At 50.1% G+C, this 25,514-nt stretch overlaps 2 protein-coding genes across 7 annotated transcripts in view; one reads left to right on the top strand and one right to left on the bottom strand.

The window, feature by feature from the left end:
* Positions 1–13,744, bottom strand: part of LOC117154673 (uncharacterized) — a 40,414-nt gene extending 26,670 nt beyond the window's left edge. The window contains exons 1-6 of the mRNA XM_076622945.1: positions 13,544–13,744; positions 2,849–3,874; positions 2,418–2,687; positions 1,830–2,147; positions 1,087–1,688; positions 180–668 (exon numbers count right to left, since the gene is read on the bottom strand). Coding sequence (XP_076479060.1) covers positions 180–668; positions 1,087–1,688; positions 1,830–2,147; positions 2,418–2,687; positions 2,849–3,844 — 2,675 coding nt within the window. The 5' untranslated portion in view covers positions 3,845–3,874; positions 13,544–13,744. The remainder of the gene's footprint in view (positions 1–179; positions 669–1,086; positions 1,689–1,829; positions 2,148–2,417; positions 2,688–2,848; positions 3,875–13,543) is intronic.
* Positions 13,745–13,837: 93 nt separating this feature from the next.
* Positions 13,838–25,514, top strand: part of tio (zinc finger domain-containing protein tiptop) — a 90,356-nt gene continuing 78,679 nt past the window's right edge. For 2 of the 6 annotated variants that reach the window (XM_033329848.2, XM_033329850.2), the window contains exon 1: positions 15,205–16,106. Coding sequence is in view for 1 of the 6 variants with exons in the window: in XM_033329850.2 (XP_033185741.2) it covers positions 16,067–16,106 (40 nt within the window). In the remaining 5 variants the exon portion in view is untranslated. Of the gene's footprint in view, positions 13,927–14,334; positions 14,474–14,722; positions 14,938–15,204; positions 16,107–25,514 lie in introns of those variants that run through there. The other 4 variants (XM_076622943.1, XM_076622942.1, XM_076622941.1 and 1 more) reach the window with 4 other exon arrangements.

Genomic DNA, 25,514 nt, shown 5'->3' on the forward strand with positions numbered 1-25,514 from the left:
CAACAACCGGGCATCGATTTAAAGCACAGACATCCGAAGCATAGACACTGTTATATCTTCCGTATCAGTGTAGATAAAATATTTTCCTGCTATCTGGCATGACTCGATTTAAGCGAGAGTCGCGGATACGCTTTCTCGACTCAACACGGCAGAATAGCGTTAAATAAAACGGTACTTACTTTGTGTAGAAGGCGCTGTTGCACTCGGAACAAACAAAGCTGCGTTTCCGTCCCAAACCTTCCGACCATCCCGACGATGTCGAAGCCGTGCACTCTTTCTGATGGGCGTTTAGGTCGGATCTCCTGGAAAAGGGCACGAGACACTTGGCACACGGAAACGGACGCTCTCCGGTGTGGCTTCTGATGTGATTCCGTAATGACACTTTCGTGAATGCCTTCTTGCAGACGGGGCAAGAATACTTCGCCGATGATTTGCCAGAGTTCTCGTCTTCGTTATCGTTTCGTACGATCCCGGCGTGAAGAGCTTCGTGGAAGATAAATTCCGCCTGAATGTTGGTCGAGAAGCTACAGCTGTTGCATTTCCATTCGTCTCTCGCGTCCGCTGTTTTCGTTTTATTCGATTCATCGTTTGAGTCATGGCACTTGTTTTCCCTCGTGTGCCTCGTCACGTCTTGCGAGAGGGCAAACAACGTACCGCATTTGGGACATCTGTAAACATCGATCAGGTACATGTACGACGGTTCGCGGAAATATTCCAACAATCGCAGAAATTTTTCATCAACGCGTCGCGCGTATTGTACGAAACGTCTTGACACTTCGCGTCCTAATTATCAAATCCCCACTAACTTTAGCATATCGTTGATTTTACCAGCTCGTTATATCGTTTCTGTCTACGGTATTGTCCGTTTTAACCGAAGCATCCCATCCAGAATGTTTTCATTTCTCGAAATACATACGCCAACGAAATATTTCAAGTTTTCCGTGTTCCCTACCCTTCGAGCAATATCATATCGTACAGTTACGGCTTCTAGATAAAACTTTAGTCTCTTTCGACTTCGAAGTAAGAGATAGAATATTTGAACTAAGGACTCTTGAATGCGTATTATCGCCACTTCGATTCTCTTACCTGTAACAAAGCTCGGGGTGACTATCGAGAAGGTGTGTCTTGTGCTCCGACAAATTCGTCTGCTTCTGCTTGCAATGAGGACACTGGCGAACCGTGGACGTCGACGGGCCTTCGTTGCTTTTCCGAGCCTTCACCATCTCCTTGTGACTGGACGTTCTTCGATGTAATACGGCTTCTCGAGCAGTGGCAAAGTTCATCGAGCAGAAGGAACAGAAATAAGGCGTTGGCTGGGACGAATCGTTCGTCTCGTGTTTCTCGATCTTCGTGACGTGGGAAGACAACTGGTGACGCTGAAGTGCCACCAACGATCGAACTATTTGCGGGCACAGATTGCATTTGATTCGCTGTTGATATTCGTCCGTCGCGGTCAAACTCTCTTCGTGGCCGGTTTCCTTGATGTGCAATCGAAGTTGCAAATTATAACGGAATCGACGATCGCAACCGCCGCAAGTCAGAGCTCGCTGACGACCTATCCTGATCGGTACCGAACCATTTATCATGGAAACAACGTCGCGATGACTCGAATCGACCAGATGCGCTTCCATCGTTTCGTTGTCCTCGCACCAAAAGTCGCAAGGAGTGCATCTGTAACTGCCGGCGATCTGGAAACAGAGAATCGACGAGACGAGAAAATATCGTCGAGCATTTTTTAAATAAGTAGATACTAGATAGAAATAGACAGAATTTATACGAAAGGAGTTCCATTGTGCTCGTAAATCGAGATCGTAACGTAGAGAGAATACCTGGTCGAGCGTTTTTGCATGGAGATCGGATCGCCAATGACGCAGGAATGTTTCCTCCGTGTTACAGTAAAAACGACAAGAGAAACACTGAAAAGTGCACTGCCGAACCACATTCGCCATATTTTCTAGTAAAAAGCGACGCGCCCGTGGGCCGCAAGGATTTACACCTGCCACGCGGCAGTGATAATGAGAGAGCAAATGCTTGCCCATTTGCGTTCTTCTCACTCGGGCATGGCACATTTCGCAACAAAGTATTTCCTTTTCTCGTTTTCGCAAACTTTTCTTCGCTTCTTTCGTTTCCCCCGCTTGTTTAGTTTTCTGTCAGACAAGCATATCCGTCAGTTTTCTACATTCGTCTAAATTTCTCCCATATGTATTTATATATATGTATTTATATATATATATATAGAGTGAAAAAAAGACACAGGCTAACTACAACTAAACGAGGTAATAAGAAGGAAAAAAGTAAAGAATATAATAAAAAAGAAACCGAAGGAACTGAAAGAAGGAAAAAGGTAAAGGAGGTAGAGAAAGTTGGAACCGATCGAAGAAGCAACGAGACGAAAGGATAAAGATCGAGATCGTTACCTGATTACGAGTCGATGATTTTTTCAGTGCGTGCAAGTTGGCGGCACGCGGCGGGCAAAGAACGCCATCGATTTCTCGGATGCTCCTTCTAGCGTGCAAATCAGAGAGAAGATGCCTGTTGTAGACCAATCGAGAGGCAAGTTTCCTGCCGCAAGGACTGCACCAATATCCTGATTCGATATCCGTTTGCGCGCCCGGTACCCATTTCCCTCGTGTGTGTCCTGGCGATGGTTGTCCGACGTTGCTCTTAGTCTCGTACTCTTCTGCCTTCTACGAGATGCCAGTGGAAATATTTGAAAACCACAGCTTTCGTTCGTAACGCTTCGTGGACGTATTTTTAATACGCGTAACAGAAGGCTCGGAAAAGTTGATAGCAGAGAGATAGGCGCGACAGTTGCGCGTCTGATAAAACAATTTCGACGATTACGTACCTGCGAGGCGTCCGAGGGTCGCCACTTGCCCCCTGTATAAGTCGGCGGCGGATGTTCTTGATGTTCGTCTTCGGGCTCCACGTCGTCGTCCTGAAGTTGAGACATATTTTGAGGAAGATCGTCCAATTCTGGCTTCCATTTGCCACCGATGTGACCACGCGGTGGACGTTCTCGATCTTCCCCATCGTCAGACTCGAAGTAAGAGTCATCCTCCCCCAAATCTTCCTCCAATATATCGTCCTCCGAATCCTCGTCCTGTTGATATTCGTACTCGTATCTGGTCAGATCCTTGTTTTCGTTGTTCGACACCAGCTCGGCCAACATCGTGTATTCCAACCACGTTTGATGAGCCTGTTCGATCCTTTGCGATTCTTCCTGTCGTTTTCTATCCGACTGCTTGGATTCCTGAGACGTCATCAGACCTTCCAAGGAATTTTCCGGCTCGGGCTTCACCGAAAATCCACCGCTGTCGATGTTCGTGGCGACGTTGCTCATCGATTGACTTAATTTGTTTCGGTTGCTCGCAATCGTAGGCTTATTGGACGTGGACGGAACGATATCGGGAAATCCAACGAGAGATGGCATGCAGAGATGGTCGGTCGGGTTTTCGAGCTCCGAAACTCCGGGCAACATATTGTGAAGCTTCTCTTTTACCGGCGATTCGTCCGCGTCCACCTGAGATTTCAGACTTTTTTTCCTTTTGTCGTCCTTCTTGAACTTCCTACTTTCCTCGAGCAAACCGGATGCCTTTCGAGGATTCGACTTGGAGCTACTCTGTAGCTCCAGCGAACTGAAAAACGCGTCCGCGTTCAGTATCTCCGGATAGAAAGTGGTCGGTGAAGCGGGCGTCGTTGGTGATACCCGCGCGGCTACGTTCCTGTCGTCCCGTGGCCGGCATCCGGATTGACGATGTCGTACGTAATTGTCGAGGCCGTGTATCGTCAGATGGCATTTGATGCAGAAGTGAGTGTCGTCGTCGTCCTCGTAACTTTCCATAGGTTATCCGTGTAGTCTGAGAACTGTGCGCTGTATGTACGAAATAACGAAACGAAATAAACGGCAACATCAAAGACATCGTGGCATCTTCCTTGCCGCGTCTAGTCGTATAACTAAAGTGAAACGCGAAATAGAAGAGAAAAGAAGAAAGAAAGAAAGAAAGCCGTGGGTATCCGTGAAGTAACTTTTTTTTTCAAAGTTAAGCGAACAGCAGCATAGAAAGGAAGGAAGAGAACGCGTGAACGGGAATGGGAACGGGAACAGGTACGGGACTGGGAATGGGAACGAGGACGGGAACGATATCGATGGGACAACTGACGGACCGTGTATGGATTACGCGTAAAGGGCAGTGCATCGCGTAAGCGAACCGCACCGGGCAAATTGAAGGTCCGATATTCGCGGAACAGAAGGGAAACAAGTTGACGCTTCGTACGAGCTAGGGGTAGGAAGATCGGTCGATGCCGCTTGGCCGTTATTCGGACGACGACACTTCGCCTCCCAGTCCTGGCCGACCCTCCGCCGCCCTCTGCCTCCCTCTCCCGTCCTCCCCGGCCCGTTACCCACCCCTGCTTACTTCCAACCATCCACCGCCACCCCATTGCTACCTCCCTCCCTCCTCCGCCTCATCCTCTTCCTCCGCTTCGTCCTCCTCCCTCGTCCGGACGCCCTCCGCTGCCTCTACCCCCGGCCTTGTTGCGCCCTTTCCGTTTCCCCTTTCCGAAGTCTGCGAACCGGCAGCGACCTCGTGGCTCCGTCTCCCTACACCCTGTCTCCCGTCTTTTCTCGTTCTCTCTCTCTATCTTTCTCTCAATCTCTCTTTCTCTCTCTCTCTCTCTCTTTCACTCTTTCTCTCGTCTCCTTCTCGTCTTATTAAACGGAGAAAACTACCAAATGAGATTTCCATCCGGCTCGAAACACGCTTCTCGCGACCTGATCGCTTAACGCGCGGATCTAGGCGGATCGTTTACTTTTGACGTGACTAAAATTCGATTTGTAACGAGATAGCGGAACTCTCGAGTTATAGGGAAAAGCTTGCCTCTTCGACGAGCGCCTTTTCTTTTCGCGTCCTCCCTTTGGAACTGGTTGAAAGGAACGCGAGTCGATTCGTTCATTCATCGGAACGATACCACTCGTCGATCGATTATCCTCGATTATTCGACCGCGTGTACCATCGACCCGAACCTTTTTCTCTGGCATCCGTAACTCTAAAATCTGTAACTATTTGGAAAAGCTTGGACAAGTGGAATTTCCTTTTTCCAAACGTCGTATCTTCGAACGATCTTACCGCGCATACACAGGTGCAACGAACGTGTGACGCAATGATTCGCCGCGATAGAACAAGCAAAGGCAAACGGAGCAGAGCAAACGCGTGCCAATTAAGTTTAGGATGGCCGTAGCATGTTAAATATTTGTCGAGCGGGGACAACCTCTCGAACAACGATATTAATTGTACGTCGTCGTGGGGAAGAGCGCGTACAACATGAACAAAGATGCGAACGACCCACGACACGGCAGAAGAGGACTAAATCGAGTGGACAGATCCGTCGAGATTTACGAGTGTTTGCCGGAAAAACAAGAAAGCCTGTTAATTGGCTAGCTGGTCGTGGACAGCATCGAGACGTCGATACGTCAATATAATATCCAACTTTGACATATCGCGCCGGAGACTTCGAACCAACCGATGGCCGCGTTAACGTTGATCGACGATCACCGATGACTAATCCCTTATTACCCATCGTGCTATGGGAAAAAGTACAGCGCACCTGCTACCAAGGAAACGCGGCTTTCCGTTCGATTCTCGCACGCGAAAAATAACCAGCCGTCGGTCTGGTTAAAAAGAACGCGAGGCCACTTTGCGATCTAACTGCAGACACGGGCAGGAAGTAGAGCCGCCGAAGGTGGAGGAGGGATGGATACTTGTTGAACGTACGAACTAGACGAATTCCCTCTGTAGCGATGCCATGCGAAGCTAAATTACACGTGCCGCATGCAACGTGAAACCGTACGATACTGCAACGAAGAACAACTATACGTGTACGTGTATGTATATGCACGTACGTGTAGTCACAGTTTCAGATATATGGAAATCGCGACTTTCGTTTCGACGTTGTTTTCGAACGATGCGCGTTCGAAATTATTACGTCGTGGATTCGTTTCGGAAAATGAATCGAACGGAAGCACGGTTTATAAACGGGATACCGAGGCGTCCCCGTTCACGACGATTCCGATCGGTGTCGCTAATCCGATCGAAATGGTCGAGGGTGTCGTACGTCCCTTCGTTCCTCCATATCAACCGCAATTAACGGTAATCAGCGCACGAACCCTCGCGTACGAATTCGCTCGACGGACCGACCGCCTTTCTCGCTCGTCTCTCTTGCCGAAATCGATCTTTAAAATACAGAGCAAATCCAATTTCACGATTTCGGCTAAACTTCGCTCTCCGTCTTTGCGCCGTAACGCGGACGGCTTTCGAGTCTATCGAACGAGATCGATTTTTCGCTCGACGTGGTAACGCGGCGTGGTCGCCTGTGATCTACGACCTGCGTATCTACTTTCGTTCGATCTGTATACGAATACTCTTAGCGATCTTCGGTTAACGCGCGTAATTGACACGGAGCAAGGACGGACGAGAACGCGTAAGAATCCGTAACGGAATGGCTAGAGACAGGGAGTCTTGTCGGAGATTTGCGAATCGAAAGGTCCGAAGAGCGTTGGTAGGCGAGATAGCCATGGACGAACGTCCGAGATAGGTAGAGCGCAAAGAGGTGGAGGTTGGTCTAGAAGGGAGATGGACCGGAGGTAGACGCAGGGGATGCAAGGTCCGGGGAATATTGAGCCGCTCCGTTAATGTTTATAACGACGTTAGACGTTGGTGTCCCCGGTAGCGCGTGTATAGGTGCCATAGGATAGCTAGGTGGCTTCGCCTACCCTCCAGCGTAGCCTCTGCTTCCTCCCTTCTCACCCTTTACATCCGCGTCTCTCATTCCCTCTTATTATCCTTCGCTCTTGTATCTTCTCCTTCTCCTTCGCCGGCTTTCATTCGCTCTTTCTCTTTCTGCGTGTTCATGTGGCCACGGTCTCTATCTCACCCGTTCCCGTTCTTTCTTTCTCTTCGCGTCTGTCGCTCTCTTTCTCAGCGGTGGCACACAGCGGTAGTCGTAACAACGGTAGCAGCAGAGGTAGTGGCAGCGGCAGAGACAGAGGCAGAGGCAGAGGCAGAAGCAGAGGCAACGGCAGGACAGGAACTGACATAAGCGCACGAGTGTGTATGTAGAGCACGTACTCGGGGGCTCTCCAGTTCGACGGAGTAGGCGGAGGCGGGTGGATGGGTGGGTGGTTGGGTGGTCGTGGGGACCTCTCGGTCGAGAGTATGGGTTGCGGGTGGTGGACGGGTGGATATAGCGCGGAGGGTGAGTATGTCGGTGGGTCGACGAGGAAGAGGAGAAGGGGAGGGCTGCATCCTAGCAATGGGACGAGGGAGCCTCTGTCTAATCGATGCCGCGGCGGTGCGCGCTCGCCCCGCTGGCTATTACGCACCTTAATGTCCTTTTCCCTCGCCTCCCCCCCGCGCCAACCAACCCCCGGTCTCTACCTCCTCTTCCACCTTCGACGCTGCTATCCCCTCGACCGCTTCGCTGCCTAGCCACCTTCCTCGTCTCGCCAGCCTTTCTTCGTTTCTGCTTCTCTTTCTCGCCACCGTCCTCTACGCTCTCTTCCCTTTCTCCTTTCCGCCACCTTTCTCTCCACGTTTCCCTCTTTCTCCCGCCACCTGGTTCTCTCGAACACCGAGAGGCGGCCATGACACGTGTCAATCTACCGCAGACGCCCGATCGATACCGACGGACCTCGGCTTCTCTCTGCGCTCCTCCACCTCTTTCTTCGCCCTATCGTCGACAACCACCCCATCCTCGTCCACCTAACCACCCCATACCACCCCACCCTCTTCGTCAACCAGCTCGCACGGCCAACTCTCGCCAACCCCCCCTCCCCTCCTCTTCGCCTGTCCCTCGCGACCCCTTACGACCACGCGCCACACTCCCTATACCGAACCTTCTGCGAATGCTGCCGCTGCTATACACGCTGACGCCAACCCTCGACCCATGACCCGTTCTGCCACCGTCACGGAGAGAATCGCGCTTATTTCGACTACAAAGGAGATTTCGTTTCCGAGACTTTGCCAATCGCAGCCGGCAAACGCCAGCCAACCGTTCGACGCCCTGTTCCGTCAACCTTGCCGAACAAACCTGTCTTTCTTCCATGTCGTCGCTACTCCGTCCCGAGAATCTTCCCAACTTTATCCAACCAGCGATCTCTCTTTCGATTTCATCGAATTCCGATGCTGTCTCGCGGATCTCCGTCATTTTTACCCGCCGACTTTTCACGCTCCTTAAGACGGCCTCGTTCTCCGTTCGATTTCGCGTATCGTCCACCAGCGCGGAATACGCGCAACGGAAATCTTGGCACAGCGAACCAGTCGCTTTGCTCGAGATTCGTCAGCCCGCCGTTAATCGTCAACTCTGCTCTTCGTTCGCCATCGGAATCAATTCGAAACTCTTTGCGCGTACGTTCCATTTATCTAAATTTACTTCTTCTTGTTTAAATCCTCCAACTATCGTAACACGGTCCGCTGGCAAAATCAACGTCGACGATACGCGGTGGGCGATTCGCGTCGGCTCACGCCACTCGATTACGCGTTTCGCCTAATATACTCTAATAAAAGGAAGGATATTTCGTCGGCAAATGTATATATATCTATATATATTCTCATACGTATTCTCCTATGTGTGTACGGATTCCGCAAAGTGTCAACGCGTCCAATGTACGAGCGACTTTTTTTCCACGTACGAGAGCCTATATGTTTTCCATATGCGTTATTTGACGATAATAGCTGTAGGATATTGAACGGTAAGGAGCGTGTATTCGTCGGGAACGCGAAACGTTTTCGATAGCCGATAATTCACGAATCGAACCGGAGCCGATTTCGTTACGTTAGCAACGCGTAAAGTTTATCGGGCTCGTAAAATTTCAACGAGCGCGGAAATATGCGAGCACTACGAGGAAAGAACGTTAAAGTACGATCGTATGCGTCTCGTGCCGCGCTAGGTTTCGCGGGACCGTTGATATTTCGATCGACGATAACGGGCTGATGTATCCTTCGCTAGAAATAATGCATCGCGAAACCATCAGGGAATGCGCGGACTTTGATCGCCATGAAAAAACGCAGACGCGAGTATAGCGCGAAACATTCGTAATACGATTGACCGTGGGGGGTTCGTCTGTGATTTCTCCGCGTTAAAACACGAAAAGAAATTATTTTCAAAGAAGTGGTGCCTGGTCAGCGATCGTCTCGTCTGGCAGTGGATTCTAATCGTCTACTGGCCGAGTTATTTTCGAAACTGCGAAGCTTAACTTCGTTTCGGACAGGTCTTGGTGCGGTATTACCCCTTCGAACAAGACGAATCTTGTCCCTCTGTTCTCGTACAATCTCTCTGCCTTTGCCTCCCTTTGACGCGTTTCTCTTTCTTCCGTTCCGTCTATGTGTCCTCTTTTACCCGTTTTATTCTTGTCGACTGACCTACGCGTGGAAACCGAGCTTTCAGAGAAACCGGAAAGGAACCTTCTACCTTTGTTTTCAGAGGTAATCCAATAAAAGAATAAAACGTCGAGATCATGTTCAAGCGCTATAGGGTACCGTTTGGCTTATTCGTTCACTTAGCCCCCTTCCTTCTTATCGGACGTTTCTAACGACATCATTTTACGAAACGAAATGCGATTAATCGGTACAAGCCACTCGGTTCTCTCAATGGAATAATTCGGCGAGAAAAAAGTACGGAAAGTTGACGCTAACATTGATACGCTATCTTGTACACGTGACTTTTTACAGGTTTCAAGAACGTAGCTTTGATAGTGTACGTGTATCATTAAACTGAACAGTACGTTTCACGTATTCATCGTGGTCGCGTGCCGGATCGAAGTCCACGTGAGGCAAATAGCGAAAGTTCTGCTAAATGTGACTTAACTTCATTCGTAATTGTTAAGAAGGAAAACATTCGAAGGCTCTGTATTGTCAACAAAATAAAGATGTGCGTGCACCAAGTATAAGAAATGTACCTTTAAACTACTCTCTGTTACAGAGTCGAATGCAGATCCAATTTTTCATATTACGAGTAAGCGTTCCTCTATTTATACGCTCACCGTTGTAGGTGTCGAGGTTTACGAAAAACGCGTTGCGAAGAACAAAAGGAACACCAGCTGAAAAACAGTTTCTTCGACATACAGTTCAACTACTTTTAGATCAAACTTTGATTCGTTCTAACTTTTATACCCTGTAACCTTTCGCTTTCCAGAATTTCGACTGTTTTAATTTCGAGTTCGAGTTCCAGCAAAATCATCGACTTCGCTTTAAAACGAGTTCTCCATCGGCGATGCATGCACTGTCGATTACGAGTTAATATTTGTTTAGAAAAAAAACTAGACGATAAAAACAAGAGAAAATTAGTAAATATCGGCTGTGCTAATACTTGTGATCGGCTATGTCAATGTGACGTTTCCACATAAATTTAGATTTAATTCTATGCAACGAAACAAACGAGTACAGCTACAAATAATCGACGTGTTTGGTGGTTAAAACGAAAGATTCCCAACGATTAACGTTCACGATCGAAGCCTATCGTATCGTTAAATGTATCGTGCAATCGTGCGTGATGAACGTTTTGTCCCAATCTACCGTAGCAGCGATCGTGTTAACATCGATTGAGCGATCAGTAGGCGGAAAAGTGGTGCTAATGCGTAAATCGTATCATTTGCCGAATGTATAAACACGCTTGGAGATGTCAGAAACTGTCAGAAGATGGACGATAGTGGGCCACCGTAGATAGTTGGGAAAAGCGGTGTATACGGTGCTTTATTTTACGAGCTGCACTTATTTCGGGTCCCGCGGGGAACTGACTGTACAAAATGAGCAAACGTACACGGTGGACTTGTGCACTGACCCACATTGTCGTTGCATAACGGGACGTCTTTCGAAATATTCGCAAGTTTAGTGCTTTTGGTCTCGTCCACCGACGACAGGAACGCTCGTAAATGGAACCCCCGCAGTCACCGAGAGACACAAACGCAACTGACGCTTACCACGCGCGTGAAAGCATCGTTTCTCCGATTGTCGAATTCACGATCCCTCTTGTTCCAACCGACGAAAATTATCTTAACGATGCTTGGCCGGTAAATAAATGTTCTCAAATATATATATATATATATATAACAATAGGGGTTATTATAGTAAAAGAGGTAGGCAGGTTGAACGCGTTTGATCATTCGGAGAATTTGATTTAACAAGTAACATTTAACAAGTACGTACTATCGACGTAGGAAATTGGTACAAGTGATATTTGACGGTAATTTCACGATAATCCTTAATTTTAGGACGTTTACGTTCGCAAATATTGGAACAGCTTTACGATAGAGCATCGCGATAAGCTGAAATCTCCTTTAACGTGGATCCTGGAATAAAGAAAAAGATTCGCAACAAAACTACTCGATGGAAACGTCACCTAATAAACGATCTCGTAAACGTCGGACCGCGAATGTCGGCGGCGTTGAATTGGTCTGACGCGCGTAGAAACGACACGATCGCTTCGCAACCCCAGAACAAAAACGGCACCACGATCGTCGAAATAAAATACTTTTTATGACAGTCGCCGCCGCTCCGAATCCCTAACACCATTGGCGTAAAACTCGGGCGTGACAATTGCCACGAATATCCGCAGCTCCTTGAAGAAATTCTTCTCGATATATAGACGCAGCGCCCTCTCGACGATACAAACGCTGGAACAATTGAATCGACCGACTGACGAAGCTTATGAGGCAGCAGAATTTCGAAATTTCATCGGATCCCTTTAATCGATCCATCACTCGACGGACTAAGCTCGAATTTCTACGGATTAGGTTCTACGCGGATGAGTTCGACGCGGATCGAGCGACGTAGAAGGGGCCGGCTACCAAAGGCGACGAAGGATACTATTTTTGAAACTACGAAGAACGATTCTCACAAAAGGAAGGAACGAGTTAATTTCGCTACCGTGAGGACAAACATTTCTCTAAAAAAAAAAAAAAAAAAAAAAATAAAAAAATAAAAATAGCAGAAACACGCTCTTAGGCAAAATACAAGGTATACACGGTTTTGTAAAAAACGGAGGGAGAAAGGTCCGACGAAGGACGAACGTTGAATTGGCAGTAAATCGGGTGCAGTTTTAATTGACAGGAATGTTTAGCGGTAATGAACGCAAGGTGGAAGGAGTCGGAATAAATTGAAGATAGGAAGAGGACAGCTGGTACGATGGCAACGGGAACGAGAACGGCAACGGCAACGGCAACGGCGACCGACAATGTTAGTGGCAGTGGTGACGGTGGCGGTGGCGGCAACGGCAGCAACGACGGCAGCTACGACGGCAGCATCGGTAGCAGGAACGGCAGAAGAAGAACAGCGCAGCGCCAGGACCGCGACTAGATAGAGACACAGCGGCAGGAGCATAAACATCCCGGTGGCGGCAGTGGTGGTGGCGGCGACGTCGGCGGCGGCGGTGACGGCGGTGGTGGCGGAGGCGGCGGGGGCAGCGCGCACGTTCCACACCGTGGGCGTCGCCATCGAGTTCCTACCACAACGGCAGGGGTGTTCTATGACGCTATAGATCATGCGGGCTCCGCCTGGTAGGCGGGCACAACCTGGTAGTTGGTACGCCAATGCTCTTTTCCCCTCGGCTCCGCCAACCTTGGCAGCGCCGCCACCGGTGCCCGCCAAAACGATCTCCGCTCACCAACTATCTATAGCCTGACGAACTCGTATCCTTCGACCTCCTTCCGATTCTTTTCCAACTCAAATCTTCGCCCCGAATTATCGTAAAATATTCCCGGACGGGGGTAACGTTCGTCCTTACTACAGTGACGGATCGAAACCTTTCGAGGAACCGAGCACTTTTCCGAAAAACAGACACGATCATAACAGCGATACCCTAGCCTCCGAACTTGTAAAACGACCGCCTTTCTCGTTCCTTCGTGGAAAGAGGTTTACGCTTTTTCGAGGTTGAGAACAGGAAACTGGGAAGGCTAGTTCTGAAACACCGATTCACTATGCCAACCATACGCTTCGCGGGGTAAAAGTGTTCGAAGCTGTGGCACTTTCTTTTGTTAAGAATCGTTAGGCATGTATTTGCTTATATCGGAAAGGTTAGAACGATCAGCGATTTCACACAGACTATTACTATTAGACGGTGGAAAAAATTTGCGTTACGTGAAAGTCCCGATGTCGTTAGAATTCAAACTTCGAGCACGTTAGTCGATTTCGTATCGATACGTCGATTTTGTTTGCAGTTACACACGCATCGATATCGAGTCACGTTATTAATATCGCTTCAACGTTAAATCGAAAACGAATCGTTCTTACATATACGTAGCCAAAGTTATCGTCGTTAGATGTATCATTATCAGCGTTGCAACGCGTTTATCTTTCGTTTTCTCTAATCTGTCAAACGTTCTTATCCACGTTATATACGTTCTAGAAATACCATCGAACACACGACGTTCGTTCAACTTTTGAGGTTAGCTTCGAAGATTCCTCGATATCGATTTAATCGCGAAGTGCAAACGAATTCGCGATGAAATATATCGTACTTTGATAAAAGACGATTGTTACGACGCACTCACCGAACTCTGCGTGATGATCAGCGATCTGAAAGGGTTGAAATTGTCGAGAAACTCGTAGGTGTGGCTCCGTGACGCCGTAGTACGATGGCAAGCTACATCGTGAGGCAGCGCCTCTGGCGGCGGAAACAAAAGTCACTCGTACAGAGCGGTTCTCCCCTCTCGCGGTTTGGAGCGGGGCCGAGGTGGTTAGGGACCCCGCCTCCTTTCTCGACCATCTCTTACGCGCGCGAGCGCAACGTCAGTCCCTCGGGCCCATCGACGAACTTTCGTCGCACCTTTCCGGTCATTCGCGAATCGTTGCTCTTTTTTTTTCCACGAAAGAGAGGCCGCATAGCGAGATAAAGGAAAACGCGTTTGTGGCAATGTGCGATCACGTTGAAGCAGTGAGTGCATCCAGCGACGTGGAGTGGTTGTCATTGCGCCGCCGCTAACCTCTCTACCAGCCCCTTGGCCGTTATTGCCGCGGTGTCGAATCGACAAGTAGCCGAAGAAAACCGACGGTTGCGGAGAATCGTCTCTCTGATTTCGTCCGTCCATCCGTGTGTACGTTTTCCGGCTGCACCGCGAACCTCTCGTTTTTGTCTCCATTTTGTCACTGGCGTCGCGTCGATTATTCGATTCGACTGTAACTTTCGATAATCGTTCGGTTTTCCGCGAGTCGCGTATCGGTCGGTAAGGTGAACGCGGACGCGAACGCGAGTATACAGCGTGGAAGAAGTGAAAAAAGAAGTCGGCGAAGAGAGGGCAAGAGGCAAAGCATAGCAAGGAAGAGCTGGCAAGCGAGGAAACGAGAACGAGTGGAGGAGACGAGAGGGAAAGAGGACTACTACTCCTGGGGCCCCCCACCACGCGGGCTGCCGCCGCGACGCCAGTCCGTAGTCAGTCAGCGCTGGACCGCCGCCCGCTCGATTTCGCGATCCACGAACGACGGTAGCCACCACTTCCACCTCCACCTCCTCCTCCACCTCCGCTTCTTTTCTCTTTACCTTGCTCACGTTCTTGCCCTCTACCCCTGCATTCTTTCTCGCTCTGTCCCACGCTCCTCCTTTTTTTATTTTACCTTCTTCGTTTCTCTCTTCATCGATATCCATCCGCGTTTCTTCTTCGTCTCTGTCTCTGTCTCTCTCTCTGTCTCTCTCTCTCTCTCTATCTCTCTCTCTCTTTCTCTCTCTTTCACTCGCTATCTTTATCTTTCTCGGCACTTTTCGCGATCCTCTTCTCTTTCTGTTCCTCTTTTCCACCCTTGCGCTTTCAATTGGTCTCCGAGGTATATACACACTCTGAAACGAGCACGCACACAGATGCGATCGCGTATCGGTTTCTCCCCTTGTTTCTCTTGCTCTTTTCCATTTTCCTGTGTCGAGCGAGCTTTCGCTAGCTCCGTACGTACGAACGTAAGTACGTACGGCGGAGTGTCGTGCGCGCGTCCCGAGTGGATGCAAGGCGTCGTCGCGAGGCACACGTCCCGATAGATAAGTTATCGCGCGATCGTCGAAATTCTAGATCCTCCAACGGAGGATCGGATTTCGCGCAGCAACGGCTCGTTCCTCCGTCTTCGAGAGCCGCGCGTCCCGACCTTCTTCTTTCACCGTCACCGCTGCAACTTTTCGAAAGACGCGCAAAGTGAACCCGCGAGTATCTGCCAGTGACACGGAGTCGGTCGACGATAACGCGTGAACACGTTCAAAGTGCGGAGTCGACGTTCGTCTCGTGCCGTTTCTTCCTCGATGATACACGCGGAGGAACGAACGATCGCTTTCCGATCGTTTTGGTGTCTCGCTCGCGACGCGCAACTTCCAGAAGACGCCACGTTTCTCACGTTTGTCTTGGATCTTCCGTAGGTGCGGCATACCCGACGTTCTTGTAACCTTCGTTCGAGCAGGCGTTCCCGTATTTTCAAACAGTGAAGTATACCGGAAGTTGGAAAAAATCGTGCCTCGTCGATTTTCCTCGATCGCGCGATACGACAGTGATGTACACACGATAATAATCACGCTTGGTGATCACAAGATCCAGATCGAGAGTGAGCCGATAGCGTATGGATCACGAAACTTGGCGACTTTCTGGGCTGTTCAAGTGTAAACAGTGCGCGACATTCCGTGAATCTAACTACAATACCGAAACTAGAAAATATTCTCCTCGTATACGATCTAGCCGATAATAGTTGCGTTGTTCGTGCTTACGTAGTAGTGTATTGGGGCACCGATATAGGTGTGGTTTCCTCGTAGGAGAAAGAAAGAAATCGGAGGACGAGAATGACACCGATCGTCGATGCATCGATCGCAACAACGAAACGATCTATGGAAATCGCGATGAGGTAGTGCTCGTTGCGTAGACGCGTGTGGGTGACTGTAGTGCATAGAAAAGGGGAAACTTGGAACAGTTTCCCGCGGAAGATCTACGCCGGATCTTCGAGTGAGATCGCGACACACGACCGTCACATGTTTGGGTTCCGATCGACTGCGTTTAACGAGCGAAGACCTGGAGGCCACAGAGAGAATCGAGCATCCCCGAAGGACGCAGATGCCCCGAAGGAAACAGCACGCTCCACAACGTATGAAATGTAAGTGAAATATTTCTTCGTATCGTATCCTTATCGACGAGAAAGGGCCCCGAAACGATGAACTCTGACCAGCTGAGAAAATAAATTTTCAACGGAGGTAGCGTTAGGGTGTCGATAGTTTGGTAAAAAGAATTTCGTGAAAGAAAAAAGGCACGTTGTCTGGAGGAAAATTTTCGAAAATCTCCGGATTCGACGTTCGTTCGTTGTTATTTTGCTGCGTGGTATACGCGAGACCACGTGGAAGCACGTCGCTCGATAGTACTACGAGTCGTTTTTCCGAGTAATTTCACGCGCGTATTCGTCCTCTGGGTAAAACGACGTTTTTCTCACGACCAGGAAAGCTCGCTAATGAAGAAATAAATTTCATCGATTCCACGCGTTCCTCGTTTTCTTCGATTCCGTAATCGACCGCTGTATTATTTATTCCCATGACGCGTCTAAATTATTTTATCGAGTTGTTCGCGACGCATACGTTAAACATCTTTACGCATCGGTTGATCTAAACTGACTATAAAGTCGGAGGAAAATTTTATCTTCGCTCGTAGTATGCCGTTCGTTGAAATTATAACGTTAAATCCGTGCCTCTCGTCCTCGAGTATCTAAGGAGTTTCGAACGTATCCGTTTACACGGAAACAACGTAAATTATCTCGCGTGTAGCGAACAGGCATGCGAGCGTAATACTCTTGCAAATCTTCATTTTCTTTTACGAAACGATCATCGAATAGTACCGAAACCGCTCAATGTAATAATCCTCCTTTATAAATTACCGTTCTTTACGTGACATTTATGTATGCTATATGTATACGAGAAGATTCTAACGGACGATTAATTCATAAAGTTTGAGAATGTTTTCCTGAAACAAACAAAGACACGGTACAGTGTGTGTGTGTGTGACAAAGAAGAAAGAAAAAAAAATCTCGCTATAAAATGAAAGCAGAGCCGACGAAATTTCGTGGGCGCTGGTAGAAAAACAGCCGTCAAACGGCTAGTGGATTCGTGGGTTTGAATGCTCGACGCGCGCCATGCTGCTTTTCCCACGTGGGGAGCCATGAGGCGTAAACAAACTCGCCCCTGGTGGAGGACGCCATCTTGGTGAAGTTCTGCCGGAAACATTTACAATTCACTCAACTTGCCCTACCGAAACTCGGCCAAGCGCCGATAAATCTCGTTGTGCGCGCGCGCGGATACACGCCGCGTACATAAATCCACGGCAGTCTACGGAGTTTCGGCGCCGTAAACGCCACAGTTTTTCGCCAGCTTCCGTGGTGCCGGGGCTTCCGAGCGAATTCACCTTTCGATGACGTTTTTTCCCCGAATTCTCCGCCACGCACCGCGTCGCTTCTTCGTCGAACGTACACGGATCTGTTCACTGCGTATCGGTTCATCGAAATTCGACGAATCTTAGTCGTCGAATTTCCATTCTCTCGTTGTTTTGCTCCGCTTCGATATAAGTTTCGCTGGGTAAAACTATAAAGTCACGAGACCCATCGTACTTTTTCTCTTTTCTTTCTTCCAACAGCCGCGTAGCCGGAGTACGATGAAGCCGTCAGCGAAAGTAGGCGCGAATAGATTAAGAAACGACGAAATATACTGTGGCATTCGAGCCGTGCGGCATAGCTCGAGCTAATTTCTCCGTTTAATTTACGATGTCCCGGTGAAAGGACCCGAGAAATACGCCGATCCGTACGAATCGATCTCTCGTCTATCGAGTCGGCCATCGAGCATACGTTCGCTACTCCGAGGAAGTTAATTAGCAGTATGTTATCACGAAAAGATTGCCGCTGGATATCGTTCTCGTTTAGCGTGGCTAAAATTTTTCGTAAAATTATAGTCGGACGAAACGATGGATTACGTGGACGATCGTGGTAAAAAGTGGAAAAGTCGAAACAGGGAAGGGTACGTGGATCGGCAAGCGGACTCGTAGTCAAATTTTTGCGCTCGCGTAACCCTCGATCGAACGATAAGCGGATCGTTTAAAGTAATCGGTTGTGGAAAGCTCGCATTATTTATTGCCGCTCTTTTCGACTGGAGGAACGACGGGTGATTCAAGATCGCGTTAGTCTAACGCGTTGGCTATTTATCAGAAAATTCGTAGCTGGCGCAACAGGTGCAGTTTCAAGGCATCTTCTCTTCTTAATGTCCGAAAAAGTAAACTCGCGGGTAATTCGATCTGGAGCGGCGCTTTCGATCGAGTCGCGTTACATCGCGCGAACGGCAGGAAAGAAGCGACGATGCGTTTTAAAGCGGAAAGCGTAGTTGCTCGCCACGCGATCGTTCACCCTGAGAATCGCCGATAACGTCGTGGCCTTCTTAATATTCGTCCGACGACGAGTAACGTCGTCGATGGCAGAGAGGGGATCGAACGAATCTTCGGAGAAGAGAAGGCTCGATAGCGGCGCGCTAATTATAAAGCGTCGCTCGAATAGCTTCAGAGGACACGATCGAGTTGGCTACCGTTCCGTGCGTTTCTCCACGACTCGTGATCCACGGCTCCATTCATAAAGCAGGAAGAGTGCTTTAAGTTGGCGCACGCGCATCCTAACGGCCGTCGTCCGTCTTCGCTACCAGATATTTTCGGCGGTCCGGAATTATAAAGCCAGCGCGGTACTATATGGTTTCATCCGAAACGCCACGAGACTCGTCGCGAGATTCCGCGCAACCGAATGAAAATGATCGATTCGACGACAGACGGACCTCGCGTATTCAAAGCCAAACTTCTCCCGTTTCCATTATATTTAGAAACGGCTGTTTGTCGTTTGGTAATAGCCGACCTTTTTTCCATTCAGCGTACGGAGAGACGGAAATCGAGCGAATCGCTGATATTCGAAAATTGCGTGTTTCTAGGTCGTCGATTGTTTCTTTTTAAAAACGAAAACCTCGAGTAGACAAAAAGAAGGCAACGCGTATACCTGCGGCAGGTTTGCGAAACGTGGAGCAAAAAAATTTACGATGGTTTCCAACGTCCTGAAAGGACACGCGTTGCGCGTTCCTGTTATATACCTGCTTCCTCTCACAAGAAGAAATTTCCCTGTCTATCGTAATAAAAACCCTTGGTGACCCGTGGCGAACGACGCCTATTGCGTAAAACTTTCACCTCAAACAATGCCGACGCATTTTTCGGCCTCCAAGCCTCACTCCTCCGTTCCCATAAATCCTTCAACCCTGCGGAAAAAGCATGGCCGTGTCCTTTGCTCGTCCCAGGCTTGGGGTTGACGCGGAAACGAGGCACCCGCATAAGTTGCGCGACTAAACACGAAAAACCCTCCGACGTATTATCGTCCGTCCTCCGAAACACATCCGGAAGAAGCATGGGAATTGGCCTGTATGGATCGATGGTGGGAAAGATCGCGGTCAAGAACGTCGCTTCGTTTCCAAGAAATTGGCCGATACGCGTCGTCGATACACCGACGACAAATGCGCGATCGTTCTCGATGCCTAACGAATTAGCCATGCATGAAAGAGCGGAGTTCGGGGTTTCCGCGTGCAGCGTATGCAAACCAGCTTTCTAATCTGCTTTCGTTATTTCCGGTGATCATGATTCAGTCGCGATATCGCATCGACGAGCAAATATGCCAAAAAACGATATATATCTGCTGGACAAATGAGATCACGCGAGAGAACTTCACCGTTCTCGCTTCGTTGTCGGCTTTTCGCGGCAAACGTATTTCTCGAATAAAGCGCGTGTTTACCGGTATACGAACAGCGAACGAGCAGAACGAACGACGGTTTCCTTCGTGGAATAAAGTCCTGCCTCTGGTGAAAACAAATATTTTTATTAGGCACGCCTGTCGTTTAATCTCTCGCGATGTTTCGATGCAGCGACCGATTCGTTTCGAGGGGCGCGGTCGACGTACGACCTACCACGTACGTATATCGCACTTACGTTCGGAATTGCGCGTTTAGAGTTTAACGTAGCGCGAAAACTTAGTCTCTACGTAACGTAGAATAGTCGCACTACTTGCCACGCTTTCCTACGATTTGTCTTCGTAAAACGTACAGCTGATTTATTCGAATATAATCGTCGTAGCGCGTGACGCAGGAACGGAAGAGCAAAAGTTCGATCGCGTTCTCTTAACGCGAGATTGGAGTCGACGACAGCGTAGCCATCGTCGATATTCTCATTCGGAATGAATCATTTAACGCGAAGAGAGTTTTCATCGCGTTAAGCTCGAACGGGAACGCGCGCGCCCGGTTTCGCGTCCTCTCACCCTATTTTCGATGCTCGTAAAACCGGCGTCGCTGTATCCGACTGATCCGTCTCCCGATTTATACCGAGAGACGCAGCGACGAGTCGCTGCTCGGGACTAGCGCCTGCAGCCGGATCTTTCTCCGCGCCATTCTCTAAGCGGTGCTAATAAATTAGCCGGAGAAAAAGACGGCGGTACGACAGATGCCCGATGGCTGCCATAAAGGAGCTGGTAGAGACGCTCGCGGGTGGTGGAAGCACATCAAAGCGTATCCGTACCGACTCGATGCAGTACCGTTGTTTTATGTTTACCAGGGGATTTGTTGCTTCTCTCCGTTTGCCTGACAAACACCCGAGTGAGTTATATATCGCCGGTTCATACTCTCGAATAAATTCGCGATACTCTCGCAGTCATTCTTACAAAGAGGAACAACAGACCGACTCCGGTTCATTCAACAACGACGAGAATCGGACGAATTATTAATTTCTTTCGCCTTGTCCACGCAAAGGAGAAGACGAGGGAGAAAGAGAGAGAGAGAGAGAGAGAGAGAGAAAAATTATACAGAAAGTTCTCGTTGGACGTTGCCATCAGAACTATCAGAGTGTTGGCAGAAGCGGTATTCTTACGAATTCCTTTTCCGATTCTCTTTACCACTTGGGCGTTGATCGGGCAACGGAGAACGCAACGGCGTGTCCTCGTAGCGACGACACGGCGTGCCACTCGAAAACGAACTACCGCTGCAGCGCTTGGCGTCGAACGTGCCGGCACGCTTAAGTGACTTTCGGTGTTTGGCCTTTGCACGCGGCGAGAGTGTTTTGCCTTTGCGACAACGTTCGCTTTGCGGCTATGCTCGCGAACCAACCACCAGGCGGAGGCGGCAGTGCGTTTGACCTCTCGTTTCTCCTTCTCCTGTTCGCTCGTTCCTCTCGAGCACACACCGCACGCTCCTGCCGCCCCTGACTTTTCTTTCCCTTTGCGGCCTCCCTCGGGCTACCTGTGCCGTGCTCGCTTTCCCGTACGGATAACTAAATCGCCGCGTTGCGTTTCTCGAGACGATCGTGTAACGCGCGAAAAGTGACTCGCGGAGACGCTCGTGGAGATCGGGGTGAGTAGGTAAAGGGGCGAAACTGGGTTGGCTCGAGGGTGCGGAGAGAAAGTGGCCTGTGCCTCGGTGAGACAAAAGTCGGTCCGTGGTTGGCCGCCGTCGAGTAGAACTTACCGACACGCATCTTCCATTTCTTTCGCTCGTCTTTCCACCGAACGGATATCTCTTGAAACTCGGTTCAAACACGTTCGTCGATGTTTCATTCGGCAAACGTTAGTACTCGTTGCGTTTGTATATTTCGTTTTGCTTTTAATCCCTTTGAACGATACGATCGAGATCGTCGATAGAGAGATCGATGTTACGCGAAACGCGGCTCTCATCGAGAAGAATAATCGTGGTCGTAAAAGTACGTTCAAGTACCGAGAGTTCTACTCGCGAGACAGGAATTTGTTCAGACGTCTACGAAGGAAGATTGGAAGAGTGGAAAGATCCCGCTGGAAAATAGCGATCGCGGAATACCGAGCCAAAACTCGTAAACGCACACGCATGCATAACCGTGTTCGAAAGACGAGACGACGGAGCCATGCACGCACACTGCTATGCTTGTACGTGTAAGAATATACAGACGCGGGAAAAGTAGGATGGTAGGAAGGGAAGTACGGTGGTATCGCGGTACAGTAGCCAAGCTATTCGGCCATGCACGTACAATCTAGGTACTGTTTCGCAACGAGAAGGCCCCGAAGGGGAAGTAAGCAGTATCTCTCGAGTTTCCCTCGTGGCCCCTCGGTCCTCGGTCCTTGGTCCTCGGTTCTCGGCTCTCGGTCCTCCGTCCTTCGTCTTCTGCTTGTTGCGATCTTCCCTACCTACGTCCTCTCTCTCTCTCTCTCTCTCTCTATGGCAAGTCTACTACCACTGTTCGTCGCTTCATCCACCCCGACGCCGTGACTCTACACGAGTCTCCGGGGTAGAAGGGAAGATCGGAGTGGGGTCTTCTCCGTTCGTCCGTCCGTATGTTCGTCCGTTCGTCTGTCCGTTCGTTCCGTCCAGCCGTATCGTCTCGTCTCGTCTCGTCTCGTCCCGTCTCGTCTCGTCTCGTCCCGTCTCGTCTCGTCTCGTCTCGTCTCGTCTCGTCTCGACTCGACTCGTCTCGCGTGACGGCCTCGTCAGCCGTCAGCCAAGCTCCGTCCGGATCGATACGCTTGCCACCCTTACGACCCCAACTTCCTCCACCTTCTCCTGTGAAAAGCAATGCACCTACCATCCGCGCCCCTCACCATCGCCATCACCTACCCACCCTACTCTCTATCCCTGCTCGCGTCTCCTCCGCGAACCTTCCTTTTCCCCTGACCCCCGCACCTCTTCCTCCTCCGCCACCTTCTCCTCCTCCTTCTCCGGCTGCTGCCTCCTGCCAGCAAGCAGAGTCTAGTTGAGTCGAGTTGAGCCACCGGCCGGGTCAGAAGACGTCTGCTGCCCGGGCGAGCGACAGCTACCACCCTCCCCATTCAAACACCCACCTCCAACCACCCTCATTTTACCACCTCCTCCTCTTTGCCTCCTCCACCTTCGACCATCCACCCACCCCTCGACCTACTCCACGACTCCATTCTACCGCGACGTGCCGCGAGATGGACAGCCTCGCCTCACCGTCGAATCCGCACTCCAAACTCGCTCACCCCTCTGTATCGTTCACATAAACGATACGGTTCTAGGTATTGGTGAACGCCACCGTCCTCTTCGTCAACCACTACCATCGCCACTCGTTTCTCGCTACTACCACCGATGCCAACTCTTCCACCTTCTCCTACCCTTTCTTCGGTTCCTCCATCACCTCCTTCTCCTTCTCACGCTACTGGTACTAGCGCTACTGCTGCTACCGCTGCACCACATCCTCTACCCCTTCGCGACACCGTATCTCGACCCTCGCTTTTCGCAAGTATTCTCTCGCGTCGAACGAACCGACCGTGTATGACGGCCACCATCGTCCTGTCACCGCTCTGCTTTTCCCGTCTGTCATTCCTTCCTTCCATGGATGAACCACCTTGCCTCCCCGCCAATGAGTTTCAGATCCGGAAACCAATTCCGGTTACAAAGCATAGGAAATATTTGGAAAAATGTCTCGTAACTGCCGCTTGCTCGAGCTTTCGTTATCGAGCCGGGTTTCTTCCCAAGCTCGCAAACGCTAAAAGTCGCGATGATTACCCGTCTCTTCTTCTTCCTCCTTGCTTCGCGTCGGGTACTTCTCTGCCGCATCGGCCACGATCTTCCGTAATGAATCATTAGTAGTCGAGAGTCAATCGAAGATTAATTAATCGTTCGGATTCGAGAACCAATTAAAGTTTTCTCGACAACGAATCCGTCTGCTCGCTAGCACCGTGAAGATTCCGATTTGTTTTCACCCGTCCGGTTCCACCTAACTCCGCCTGGAAACACCGTTCGTGTCCGCGTCGTTTGCTAAATCGTCGCGATATCGAGAATCCCGAAACGAATTTTTGCCGCGCGCGATCCTTTCGATCTTTCGAAACGACATCGATCGCTCAGCTTTAACGCGACGAATCTTCTACGTTGCCACGCGTTGCTCGAAAGTTTGACGACCCGGTGATTCACGATCAACCGGCGAGAATTCTGAAAACGAAAAAGCACAGATGGGATAAGCCAGGCAGAGAAGCAGTATCTACGAAAGAAAGGAAAAATGAATAGCAAAGCGGAGGAAATAGATAGCGGCGAGTAGAGGAAAGAAGATAAGATATTTCGCACGGGTGACAGTTAGCCGCTCTTGTCCTTCTTTTCGCCGGGAAAAAGGTGGACGTAACGCGCGTTGCAGCGGTCCAGCAACGAGGGAAAAGAAACTAGAAGGGGCGCGTGTACGTTGGAGGGAAACGGTTGCCGGAGACGGTTAGGCTGATCTGTCGGCTCGCTACGCATCGATTTTAATCGGCGTCGATTGTCGCGATCGGACGACCGATCGATACAACGAACGTCGGATGTCGTTGACGTGACGCGTCGTTCGGATTTCCCGTCGCGTTAATCGACCAAAGTTTCGTTGCCTCGTTGCCTCGTTGCTTCGTTTCTCTCGCAGTGCCGGTTGATCTTCCAACGATTTCGAAACGGGTCTTTCGTTCGCGTTTACGCGTCAAAGCCAGTTAGCTACGTACGTACGTTTAGAATGCGAGTGGAGAAGAACGGGATAGGGTCAACGAGAACAGTTTGCGCGATCCTCCGGAGCCATGGCCAGTTTTTTTTCTTCCACTGGGGTGACATACGGTGAAAATTATTGCCGTCGTCCGTGCTGCCCCTCTGGCCGCTCTCTGCCTCCCTCTCTACGCTACTCCGTCTCACTCCTCCGCCTTCTTGCGGGTCGGACGAGTCGGAGGCGATCCCTGCCTCCCACGATACGGCACTGACGCCATCGTAGATGGGTGCCAGCTATCTAAGGGGTGATTTCTAATTTATGAGACTGGGGCGATGTGATGAACAGACGTCATAAAGCATGTCGCGCCCCGCGTCTGTAGCCTGCCACTCCTCCTCTGCCTCTACCTATGCCTCTGCCTCTGCCTCTGCCTCTGCCTCTGCCTCTGCCTCTGACTCTGACTCTGCCTCTGCCTCTGCCGCTGCTTCTGCCTCCACCTCTTACTTCGCCCCCGTTCCCAACCCGGTTACGCCACCCTACCCCGTTACCCGACCGCCCGACCACCCGTCCAACCGTCCACCCGTCCACCCCCCTGTTATCGCTGCCTCCAACCTCTCCGGCCCTCTTCCACCTTCCGACGAACCCTACTTCCAACGCCTCACACCAGCGCTCTGTGATTTGTGGCCTCTCGAATTCTCTTCGCGGGCTTCTCCTTCCCGAAACTTTGCCTCTCTCGCTCCCTCCTTTTCTCTGCGTCTCTCTCCGTCCAAAAACCACCTTCCACTCGCCTCTTTCCGTCTCGCTTCTCCCACAGGTCTATTATCTCGCCCTCTTCATCTATCTATCTCTCTATTCGAAGCTCCAGGGTCGCTCGTCTATCCATGAGTTCGTTGAATTCTTCATAAGGGGTAGACAACACGAATGTTCTTGGAAACGATTCTATCATCCCTGTGCACGGTGCTCGAGTTATTAATTAGTTTCGTTCGGTCGTGCGTCCGGTCGTTCGCAGCCTGTCCTTAGACGACCGTCCAAGGATAGCGTTCGTCGT

The sequence above is a fragment of the Bombus vancouverensis genome, chromosome 11 (genome assembly GCF_051014615.1).
Source record: "Bombus vancouverensis nearcticus chromosome 11, iyBomVanc1_principal, whole genome shotgun sequence".
Taxonomy (NCBI): Eukaryota; Metazoa; Arthropoda; class Insecta; order Hymenoptera; family Apidae; genus Bombus; species Bombus vancouverensis.